At 47.5% G+C, this 12,406-nt stretch overlaps 1 protein-coding gene across 3 annotated transcripts in view; it reads right to left on the reverse strand.

Annotated features, from left to right (window-relative positions):
* Nucleotides 1–12,406, reverse strand: part of TRIO (trio Rho guanine nucleotide exchange factor) — a 353,418-nt gene that overhangs the window by 203,583 nt on the left and 137,429 nt on the right. For all 3 annotated transcript variants that reach the window (XM_053202016.1, XM_053202021.1, XM_053202025.1), the window contains exons 4-7: nucleotides 11,919–12,111; nucleotides 8,926–9,438; nucleotides 7,318–7,440; nucleotides 1,965–2,156 (exon numbers count right to left, since the gene is read on the reverse strand). In XM_053202016.1, the coding sequence (XP_053057991.1) occupies nucleotides 1,965–2,156; nucleotides 7,318–7,440; nucleotides 8,926–9,438; nucleotides 11,919–12,111 (1,021 nt within the window). The remainder of the gene's footprint in view (nucleotides 1–1,964; nucleotides 2,157–7,317; nucleotides 7,441–8,925; nucleotides 9,439–11,918; nucleotides 12,112–12,406) is intronic.

Below are 12,406 nucleotides of genomic sequence, written 5' to 3' on the forward strand. Positions count from 1 at the left end.
TCCAGGTGACATATGTGCGGGAGACCACGTGGCTCATCTTCCCACCTACAAAAACGTCCAGTGAATAATACACCACACCCTGGACAAAGACAGGAACCAGAGGTGAGCACAGTGCTGTTTTCTGCAGAAGGGGGGTGGGGTCCTGTGTTGTTTTTTTTTTAAACCTGTTTTTGTGTGTGGGCTTTTGTTTCCCCTTTATCATAAAGCCAGTTAAATGCATAGGTTAGGGAGCTGAAAAATCGGGACTACTGGAACCCGAAGCCCCTATTCACAGCTTTCACGTGAGGCCACAAAGACTTTTTTCTCTTTATATACCATTCAGTTTCTTCTTCTGCTTCATATTTGAAAGGTTTCTAGAGTCAAGATCACTACTAATTAGGGTCTTGTGCAACATTCTAGCTACCTTGCCAAAACCCTGGGCAAGCTGGGGCTCTATCTCACGTTTACTGACTTCACTCCTCAACAGAGACAGTTTCTCGATTATACCATTTCCTTCTTAACAGCGTCAGTACGGATCCCTATGAATGCAGTCTCTGCCCACCACAAAAAATGACCCCAATCAATATTTTTCCTTTAACATCAGGCAACCACTTGCTTCTTTCCCATACGCCTTCCTAGTGGCTAAAAGTCCTGTGTTCTTTCTCCACATCTTGAAAAAGGTATTTCACTGCCCAGCATGCTTTCCACTAATTAAAGTCTGAGTCATGAGCGAAGCACTTCCTTGTGTATTTCAGGGAACGTTTGCTTAAGCGAGCGCTGGAGGACTGCAGAGCTGTGGGGGTTCTACGAGCAGACGCACATATGACCTCTCACAGTCTTCTGACCAGCACTTCAGCTAAAGAAGCCAGTGTCGGGTTCAAATCCATACAGTTTAATAAATGTGAAAGACACTGTAAACTGCCTTCCCAAAAGTCGTCTGTCAGCCCGAGCCCTTGCTGGCAGAGCGTGGCCGCTACTGTGGAGGCTAAAAAGCCACGTCTGCCTTCTTGCACCCTCCCACGCAGCCAGAGCACGGGCCTACACCCCACTCCCGCTCAAGGGGAAAGGAGGTGAGGTGTGCTGGGGTAGGGGACCTTCTGAAATTAATGTTTTCCTGATAAAAGCGACAGGCACCGCCATCCCAGACTATGGTGGACACCAGGGTGCAGGTGCAGGAACTGCGGCACAAACCCGGGAGGAGCAGACCCGACCCCAACATGGCTGTATGGCTACAACTCTCTACACTTTGCAACTTCTTGATTTGTGAGAAAAGCAAACTCCTGATATTTAAACCTGATAATCAGGCATTCAGGTACTTGCTGACAAATCACCCTAATCAGAATACTAAAAGTGACAGCAAGGAGGAGGTGGGGGGGGGGGGGGGAGGAGGAGGGGGGGAGGGGGGGAGGGGAGGAGGGGGAGGGGGAGGGGGAGGAGAAGGAAGGAAGGAAGGAAGGAAGGAAGGGAGGGAGGGAGGGAGGGAGGGAAAGAAAAGAGGGAGGGAGGGAGGGAGGGAGGGAGGGAGGGAGGGAAGGAAGGAAGGAAGGAAGGAAGGAAGGAGGGAGGGAGGGAGGGAGGGAGGGAGGGAGGGAGGGAAGTAGAGTGGGGAGAAGGGAGAAGAGGGAACAAGAACAGTGGCTACCACTTATTAGTACTTACAGTACTTACACTACTTACCAGGCACTACACGGGGCACCTAGTACGAAATATCTCATTTATGTGATAAATCACTCCTCTCAAGCACATACTTTTAGTTCCACTTTACAGACAAGAAAACCAAGGAACAGAGAGGTGAAGTAACTTGCCTAAGATTGCACAGCACCAGGTAAGAGAGCTGGGGTTTTAACTCCCAGCAGCCTGGCTTGAGAGCTCATGTTCTTAGGCACTATAAGGGTCACACAAAAGTCCTCCAAGGAGTTGGGAGGGTATCGAAGGAGGAAGTCCTCCTGTCACCACCCCGTGGGCCGTGGGGCCCGGGCACTGACCTTCTCAGCCTTCTGGTGGAAAATGGAGGACATGTCCAGCAAGGTGCTCCGCTCATCCAGGGCTGCCGCAAATGCCTTCCACTCCTGCTCCAACTGGTTCGCAATCTGCTTGATCTGCTGAGAGGCGTAGTGGCCAGACTCTACCAAGCGATTTGCCACCGACATTATGCGGTTTATGTTTACATACACGTTCTGCAAAAGGGGCAGAGAAAGAGGGCTCGTGAGGGAAGGCGGACAAGAAGCTTCTTTCTAAGAAACACAGAGGATGGTGCTTTCTGAAACACAGCCCACGAACTTCAGTTATATTTTGAACAGCAGAATCACCTGGTACAAAATAGTGTACATATTTGCTATCTGATTTCCATAAACTCTAAGCATTGGTTTCAATTTCTATTTTTAAAACTGTAAAATTACAAATCAACTAGCTGAGAGGCAGACTGTTAGGCACAAAGCAACAGAGTACACAAGTGGGCGCACAAACATACTCTGACTCACTCGCTGGCTTCGAATCCTGAAAAGGGTCCAGATGGCAAGCCCACTGTGAAGCAGTCACCCAGAACCGACAAAACCCAACGCTGCAGGTTTTAACTAGAACCCAGAAACTACGCACGGATCAACCATGGGCTGTTGTTCTGTGTGGAAACAAGCTCTCCTGTCTACACGAGCTCCAGGCGCCTGTCGCTTTGGGGCCAATAGAGAACCTTCTGGAAACGGATCCACTTTCTCCACGGAAGAGGAACCGAGGCACAAAAGGAACCACGCTGCGTGCACACCTTCAATCAAGCTTTTCTACTCCGTGAAGTGCCCATCTTCAAGCCTACCAGTTTACTGTGAGGCTGAAAAACATACACCCCTTTCTCCCCAAATTAGTTCTCACTATGCTGTTCCCCTTGCCACCTTCAGTCGCCCTTGAGGCTCCCATTCCAGGGAAGGCAGCAGTGGGGAGCGTGCACCTTCAGCAAACCCCAGCTGCAGTTAGTTCGTCACAACGCTGCTCCTCTTAGAAGTTCCCCAAAACCCACCAAGACACCTCTTTCTTTGGCTCCTCCCTCCCTATCCAGCCGTGAAATCTGATCATCCAACCTATCCAGACCCCTCTCCATGTTTCTGGCCTCCCCTCCCCTCTCGCGTGGTCCTCTGAGCCACTGTCCCTCTGCCACACCCCCTGCAGCAGCCTCCTCACTGCCACCTGGTCTGCAGCCCACCCAGTGAGCACCCTGAAGAATGCACCTGTGCACCTGTCCGTTCTTTCCCTCCATTTTCACCCAAATCTGAACTAGGTAGGGTACTCTGGGATCAGAGTCCAGCCACAGACTCCAGCCTCTGAGTTCCTTTTCCGGGCACATCTGCAGGCTAGAATCAGCTAACAGATGTGCAGGGAGAGAGGGCACCTGTGGAGCTGCGACAGTCAGCCAAGGTCACAGTCCGTGGGAAACAGTCCTCGCCGGCTCTTATGGCAATAATGCTCTGACCAGCATCCTTTAGTCAAAACTAGTGGCTCCCCTTCTCATAGGTGTTCTGTCTCTCTAGTTGCGGGCCATTCTGGAAACACGCGTGATATCCAAAGGGCTTGCATACCGAAGTGGATTTTAAGAGCCGCTGGCTCAGTTGGGATCGTGTGACATCTGGGGTCACGAACTACTTGTATTGCGAGACGTCGCTCGTTTATCGAGTTAAAACTTGTGAGAAACGTTTGCTCGTCTTGCGGAACACTCACAGAACAAGTTACTCCCGATCCAAGGTTTTACTGTAAATGCTAATTTTTGCTTTGTTTGTATCGTTGAAGAGGATATCAACCCCAAAGTCCTGCTGGAAGAGCATAAGCAGATGCCTTCTGTTGGAACCCAGAGCAGAGCTCCCCATTCGGATGGCCCCGCCGTGGGAACCTGAGGGTATTCACTCCCACCGAGATGGCGTTATGTGTCCTGTGTCACCCTTTCGTATCCTCAAGCAGACTGCACTCTGCGTAGAGAGTGCCGGTCTGCGGATTACAGATCAGACCCTTCCCATGGCTGCATCACTGGCAACACAGAAAAAGGAACGTGGTGGCATGCAGTCCAAGAAACTCCCTCTGCACAAGTACAGCAACGTAGAATTCCCTGCGTCACGGTACCTGCCGCTAGTTCTTACTGTCACAGCTGTTCAAAGTATCCGTGACACACAATGAGCCCAACTGTTAGCGTCCCTTCGCACGCTTTCTTTACAGACTATCGACCGTGCATATTGATGACCAGGATTTTCATTTTGTCAAAAAATGTTTAACACACTGCAGGTAGCACAAGAAGTTACCAGGCCCTTGCTCTGCACCACTAAATGCCCCAGACAGGCACCAAGCACTCACAGTACTGTGGTGGGCCAGGGGCAGGACGGGGCCTGGAACCAGCTGCCACCCAGCATGGCACACAGTTACCCTGCTCTTTTTTAACAAAAATCTCAACTTAGCAAAGTGATATGAGTTTATTGTAAAGAATCAGAAGATAGACCTAAAAAAAGACATCATTCATACTTTTAAGAGTTTTTAATTTTCTTTTTTATTTTAGAGAGAGCACATAAGCATGGGAAAGGAACGGGGAGGGGGAGGGGGAGGAAGAGAGAGGGAGAGGGAGAGGGAGGAAGAGAGAGAGAGAGGGAGAGGGAGGAAGAGAGAGAGAGAGAGAGGGAGAGGGAGGAAGAGAGAGGGAGAGGGAGAGGGAGGAAGAGAGAGGGAGAGGGAGGAAGAGAGAGGGAGAGGGAGGAAGAGAGAGGGAGAGGGAGGAAGAGAGAGGGAGAGGGAGGAAGAGAGAGGGAGAGGGAGGAAGAGAGAGGGAGAGGGAGAGGGAGGAAGAGAGAGGGAGAGGGAGGGAGAGGGAGGGAGAGAGAGGGAGAGGGAGGGAGAGAGAGGGAGAGGGAGGGAGAGAGAGGGAGAGGGAGGAAGAGAGAGGGAGAGGGAGGAAGAGAGAGGGAGAGGGAGGAAGAGAGAGGGAGAGGGAGGAAGAGAGAGGGAGAGGGAGAGGGAGGAAGAGAGAGGGAGAGGGAGGGAGAGAGAGGGAGAGGGAGGGAGAGAGAGGGAGAGGGAGGGAGAGAGAGGGAGAGGGAGGAAGAGAGAGGGAGAGGGAGGAAGAGAGAGGGAGAGGGAGGAAGAGAGAGGGAGAGGGAGGAAGAGAGAGGGAGAGGGAGGAAGAGAGAGGGAGAGGGAGGGAGAGAGAGGGAGAGGGAGGGAGAGAGAGGGAGAGGGAGGGAGAGAGAGGGAGAGGGAGGGAGAGAGAGGGAGAGGGAGGGAGAGAGAGGGAGAGGGAGGGAGAGAGAGGGAGAGGGAGGGAGAGAGAGGGAGAGGGAGGGAGAGAGAGGGAGAGGGAGGGAGAGAGAGGGAGAGGGAGGGAGAGAGAGGGAGAGGGAGGGAGAGAGAGGGAGAGGGAGGGAGAGAGAGGGAGAGGGAGGGAGAGAGAGGGAGAGGGAGGGAGAGAGAGGGAGAGGGAGGGAGAGAGAGGGAGAGAGAGGGAGAGAGAGGGAGAGGGAGGGAGAGGGAGGAAGAGAGAGGGAGAGGGAGGGAGAGAGAGGGAGAGGGAGGAAGAGAGAGGGAGAGGGAGGAAGAGAGAGGGAGAGGGAGGAAGAGAGAGGGAGAGGGAGGAAGAGAGAGGGAGAGGGAGGAAGAGAGAGGGAGAGGGAGGAAGAGAGAGGGAGAGGGAGGAAGAGAGAGGGAGAGGGAGAGAGAGAGAATGAATCTTAAGCAGGCTCCACACCCAGCACGAAGCCTGACACAGGGCTCAGTCCCTCGACCCTGGGATCATGACTTAAGCCAAAATCAAGAGTCAGACGCTCAACTGACTGAGCCACTCAGGTGCTCCCCAAAGTTTAACAGTGCTTTTAATTGGTGATAACGCGACTGCTAATAATCACCATTTATCAAGTACTTACTTACTATGTGTTCAGCATTGTCTTAGTATTTTACAGATAGAGAGGAAATAAAATAACAGAACTCCAGGGAAGGCAGCTATAATCCCCACTTTACAGATGAGAAAACTCTGCATTCCCGCCCCACACTGCTGCCTTCCACACCACGCTCACATCTTCTCGATCCTAAATGTGCCACTAATAATGGTGGGTGGGGTGAGAAGACATTGTGTGTCCTCGTTTGTTTGAAGTGTATGTTAGCATTTCTTGTTTTTAAAGCATGTGATACAGTGGATTTGCACACCTACTGTCTGTGGCTGCAGGGTCAGAATGGTCTGAAAACCTGATAAAAATTTCTTGGGAAGATATTCTAAAAAGCTTCCTCCAAAGGTAACATTTTGGCTCTCCTCATCTATGCCCAGGTTTGATCATTTAAACCAGAAATTCTCTTACCTCAAACCCTAGAACAGATATCAAACTTTTCTGATGGTGTCTACTACAAAAATTTTATTGCTAAATGTTATCTTTGAAACTACCTAAATTGGAGCATTTAGTTGACCAAACTTCAATTAAGTGGTATCTTAATTAATAAAAAAAAAGCCCATCTTTATATTGCTTCAGTGCTCTGTAAAAAAAAAAAAAAAAAAAAAAAGCTATAAGGTCCACGAGTGGTTAATTCTCACAGACTGCCTCAAAGTCCAAACCAAAACTCTTTGTCCCTGAAAAGAAAATTTCTAGAAGCTTAACTGTCTATAGAAAGAACATATATGCTATAGAATATAGAACATATATGCTATAGAATATATTCTATAGAATATAGAATATTTTCGTTGTAATAACTCCAAAAATGTAACAAAAGTGCTACTTAAAATTCATTGGTCTTCTGCTGTTTTGCTTAATAGTCCTACAACAACCCCCCATCTGGTCACGACAGGCCACGGGAATCGGGGGCATCAACCCCAAACAGAGCCAGGGAGCTCCAGGCACGGCTCATGTCTGGACCCCACTACTTCAGTTCAGCTTGGAAGGAAACGTCACGTTTCAGGAGAACTGGAGTGCGCCCCGAGGCGGACAGCAGGCAGGCTGGCTTACTTCTTCCTCGGGAAGGGCAGCCAGCACAGTGACAGTGGCTCTCGGGAGAGTCACGTGGTCACTGAGGAGCCTTTCTGGGGCCCCTGTAGGCTCCTAAGAGGGACAGCACACGAGCTAGCATCAAAATCATCCATGTTGAACCAGCCAAGTAACCAGTTCGAGTTTTACCGGTTTGTTTGCTTGTTTTCACATTTTTGCTCGTTTAAAACTTAAAAGACGCCGTGGATACCGCCAACACTGAGAACTTCCCACACCTGGAGGTCAGCTGCGACCACCTAATCGGTAGCTCCAAAGGCTCCTGGCAGTGCACTGGGACACCATCTGTGTAAACACCGCCCGTCTGCTAAAATACTCGCACACACAAGCTACATCTGTTCTGACAGCGTCTTACCATACAGTTCATGGCAAAGTGGTTGTGCTGTGTCTGGAGCTCCATTGCGTGAGGATGGCTGGTCCCAATCTCGGTGTAGCTGTTCAGAAACAGGCCCTTGTTGTGTGTGATCCAGTCAAACATCTACCAGAATGAAAAAAAAAAAACAAAACCTGAAATCACTCCAGAAGAGAAGCAACTGGCACAGGCCCAGGAGCAGGACCAAGGCAATCAAGGGCAGTGTCATTCCTCTGATAACCTCTCGGGGATTTGGGTCCAAAAGATCCTTGACTTCTACAAAGTAAGCAGTTCGGAACCTGCAGGGTCTATGAGAAAATCTAATGTCTACTGCGTTCCTTTGACGAGGATGTAAGGAGCAGATGCTACTCTTTAAGGAGGTATTCAAATCCCTCAGGCTGATGAAAGCACTGCTCTTCAATTAAAGACCTGTTGGGTGAAATTAGGGACTTACAGGTATGTGGACCAGTTTTGCGATGCCCACAGATTACTGACAGCAATTCCAGCGACTACAAGATCATATGCGCTTTAGTGCAAACAGTATTTTAAAAGCTGTGCAAATGCAAACAATGAAATCTGTCATAAAAATAAAAAGGACTGGGGAAAAAATTTAATGATGACATCCCTCTCAAGGGTCAATACAGATACCACCTGGAAAAGGATGACAATTATGCTGTTTACAAGGAAAACCTTTAAGGAAAAAGGAGTAATTATCAATTAGTCCTGGTATCATGACTTGAACCAGAATCCCAGACAGTCACCTGTTTTTCTAGTAATTGAAAGGAAGATTTTCTAGCATCTTTGACAAGGCACTTCTTTAAACAGAAGTACATTGACAGATATATTAAAAGCTTGCCAAACAACGGTAGTGGCTTGTCACTGTTTGAAACAAAGGTTTGTGATACCGTTTTTTTGTTTTTGGTTTTTGCTTTAAAAATATTCTCCTGTCCATGAAAAAAATTCAATGGGCTCAAATTAAGAAAGATCAATTCACTCATATTCATGGCTTACAACACAGTCCTATAAATAAGTGTTTCCACATTGCTAAGACTGAGCCTGTAACACAAACATTTGCTTGGACGGGTTATTTTGTCTGGAGCACAAGAATAAAAGGAGACCGTCAGTAATCACTGCCCATATTTCCCAGAAGCCATTATTTTTAACACATTATTCATCTTTTATTTTAAAAACATACTCAGTGATAGATCTGAACGGTGTTCTGTCACTACCTAGAGAGGAGTGAAGAGCAGTTATTAGCAAAACACGTACACAATTAGCACTTTCAATAACATAATTCTATAAAATGTTCACTCTTTTAACTCGAGATACCATTCTCATTCATCCTACGGTTATCCTAAAGCAAACTGCCAGTAATTAATAACTCAGAGTTCCTAAAATAGCACTGGCCCGCCCAAGGAGGAAAACAGGGAGGGAGACTTAGGGCGGATCTCTGAAGTGACACTTGGCGAGTTCTGAAATAACGCCGTGAGAGTGGCTTACCCTTCCTTGGCCCTTTCTCCCGACCAAGGCAGCCCTGGCTGCCGGCCCCAGTGAGCCAGGAGGCCTCCCCCTCCAGGCTTCATTTTAGCTTCCCTCTCCCTGCTCCTTTACCTTCTCGGCATCCTGTTCAAACAGCCTCAGCTGAAAGCACTGGTCCAGCTTCAGCTTCCTCACGTGCCACATCTGATGCAGGTGCTGCCGAGTTGAGTGCAGCCGGTCCAACATGGCAGACACCTTGGGTAGGAGGCTCTGCAGGTCCGCGTTGCCCGAGCCGGAGTTCTTTTTGGGAAAGCTGTCACTGCTCTGAATCCTCTGCAGCAGCTTCTGTCCCTCTAAATCCAAGTCTTCTATGGGGGCTTTAATCACCTTCTTCTTCAGCTGCGAATGCTCCTCGATCATATTCCGAGCCCCCTCTAAATCCTGAGGCAATTCCTTCTTGGCTAGGATGTCCTGAAGTTCCTCCAGCCGAGACAGCATGTGGGTCGCATTGCTAATGTAGTCTTCAAAAGCAACTCTGATTTCAATCCATTCTTCATGGTTGTACTCCAAGCAGCCATCAAACTCCGGGGTGAGCTGAGAAGGATCAACTACTTTGGTAAGGCCTTCTAAAGAGACCATATTTGTCTTAAGAGGAAAAAAAATCATGTATGAGAAGATGAACCAAGTCTACGTGGCCTTATCATAATGTAATCTGCAATACTTACTCAGAGATTTTCAAACTTAATCTATAGAAAACATACCTTGTTCTGGCCCCATAAAAAATAAATGTAGATGAAAGAAACATTACCAGTATAGTCAGTGAAAGATAAATCTGGTAGAGCAACACGTTAGTCAGAACTCCTAAAATTACAGGATATGTATTTCAGGAGAGCTAAAGAGCCTGGATTTCTTTCCAAGAATGTGGAAGTTAACCCACTACCTTAGGCACAATTACCAGGAAATGTCTTAAATTGCAAAACAGAGCAGAGGATTTACCAATTTTACTTCATCAATGCACTCTTTCTCATGCACACCACTCTACCACCTCACTCCCAACAGAAAACACCGTAGAGGCCTCCTCCTATCTACCATCAAGCTAATGCCCTCACTCTCAGGACAGTGATTTGTGAGCTGGTCATTAAATGATAAACAGCGCTCCCACCGGACCACCATTACCACTCACCCTGTCCTAACTTCACCTCCCATCACATAGTGGATGCTAGGATATGAATGGCTTTTTTAAATTTTACAGAATATACAGAAGTAGCCAGAAAGGGGGCGGAAACTCCTGTCACAAAGCTAAAGACAGAGGGAGAGTTTCATTCATTGCAATGATCTGCCACAGTTCTTAGTATAAGCGTTGTACTTTCCAATCTAACAGTGACGAAGTTTTCATCCTTTACAATCTAAGCAAAAATCAGATTAACCTCACCCGACCTATACCACATGCTGCTGCAGGGTTACTACCAATACCGTGCCTCAAGGGAAACACAGGGAGTGGGAGAGGAGTCATGAAATGCAAAGACAAAGTGAAAGGAAAAAAAGATTTGTGGCCTAGAAGCAAAAAACAAAACAGAGAAAGGCTGGTCTAGCCCCACCTCTGTCACCTCCGGCCTTAGAGAGACTTAGGAGTGCATCGACTCCAGGATGGCTGGCATGAGAACCTGCAAAGAGCAACAAACTGAGCTAGAAAGACGGGCTGCTCCCAGCCCAGCGTGCTGGCCTGCAACTGACTGTAGGTTCATTCCTGTCTCATTTGCTCAGACTTTTAATAACACCCACGGATCTAATCACTTCACAGAGAGAGGCCGAGGCTGGTAACAATGTAGAGACAATAAGCTCAGTAGAAAAGCTGGTACAGGTAACTTTAAAGGCCCAGAAGGAGAGATCAAAATTAGACCAGCAAAAACGTGCACGCATTATATTGCTAAACCGTTATTTCTGCTTAAAACGTGTGTAATTAAAGACAACCCGCTTTAAATTCTGTGTTAAGAAAATAATAAGACCCAATCAACTGTCATCCAAAATCACGCTTTACCGTGTGAAAATAAGGGCTTACTGGTTTCATCTTTTACCTAAATTTCTTGAATGTAGTTTCAAATTAAAACTAAACTCAGATATCAGATTGAAAATCGGTACCACGGAAGAAGATTTTAAAATGTAAGTAATACCCATGTGAAAACACTTTGAGAAGTTAACAGGTAACACAAAGCTTGAGAATTAATACTGTGTGATGTGCTTAATACTATTGTTGTTGTTTACCTTATCGACACACATGAATACATCACTAAAACCTACTGTCTGGGCAAAGGTGCTAAGAGAAGCAATCTATTCAACCAAAAATCATTACATCTTATTAGAAAACACTCTATTACAGAACAGGGCATGAATCAATTTTCAAGCTGGCCAGAATACTTTCTTCCCATAACCATTTCATTACACGAACTGCACCAAAGCCTTGTCAGAGCCTTGGTAGCTGAAGGAGAGGTGTCAGTGGGAAGAGAAGTTAAATTAGCAACAGGCTGAGGCTTTTGTTTTGTGGACCGTCTGGGAGACCGCGACCGTATGCACTGTTGAATTTGGCACTCGGTGTCATTTTTAGAGGACTATCTCCCTTCTCATAAATGAGAGAGCTGATATATGAAATACCTAACAGATCATTTTCTCCATTTAGCAAGGACAAGGTAAAAACTCCGTTTATTCCGGACATGTGAAGCTGGGAATGTCTCCACGATGTTCCCTTATTTCTAAGACGGAGGCAAGGATAATGAATCTGAGGCCACACAGAGCCACCAGGACTGGAAGGTAAAGCTATTTTATCAGGCGAGAAGGGAACCTTGTCCTATGCTACACACCCTGTACCTCAGCAGCCCCACCACCCAAAACCAAGAGGACTGGAGCCTGTATCTCCCTCGGGAAAAATAATCCAGTAGGATAACGGGATAAACGAACCCATTTTTGTTGTTTTACGCAATAACTAATTTTACATGCCACATGTAACAAGATGTGCAGCTCCCATTTAATATGTGGCTTTAAAAATCTGATATCTAAAATGAGAAGGAAAAGTCCACTTTCAAGAAACCACACCTATTGGTTTAATTGGTCTGGCTACACATGGAAGTTACCTCAAATTCAAATTTAGAACTGCCAAAATTAGTCCTCTGTTTCTGCCAAAAGTTGTCTGGCTTGATTATCAGGGCAACATGGATGCAACAGGGAAAGGACTCCTGCAGTATCTTCAGAAGAGGCTTAATGGAGTCCCACTTGGACCCACGCATGTCCACGATCACCGTGAATCCTCGCTTGCAGACTTCTTCACTAGAGAGAAAGAAAAAATAGGTTTAAGCCATGCGACCCTTTCTCTGAGTCCCACCAGGTGAGGCTGACTCCTGTCTGTGGGGCTCCGTACAGTCAGGTGGGCTGGTGGGGAGGGAATTTCTCGTCTTTTGTGTATTAAGTGATCGCACCCATTGTCTAGTAACTATTACAGCAAAGGTCCCTGGTGAGCACCAGTGGGGACAGACCCCTGACAGGTGCACAGAGCCCAGGTGGGGAAGGTCACAGATCAAAGAACAGCAGTCGCAAGAGCCTCCCAGGTACGGAAACCACCCAT

The sequence above is a fragment of the Acinonyx jubatus genome, chromosome A1 (assembly GCF_027475565.1).
Source record: "Acinonyx jubatus isolate Ajub_Pintada_27869175 chromosome A1, VMU_Ajub_asm_v1.0, whole genome shotgun sequence".
NCBI classification, from domain to species: Eukaryota; Metazoa; Chordata; class Mammalia; order Carnivora; family Felidae; genus Acinonyx; species Acinonyx jubatus.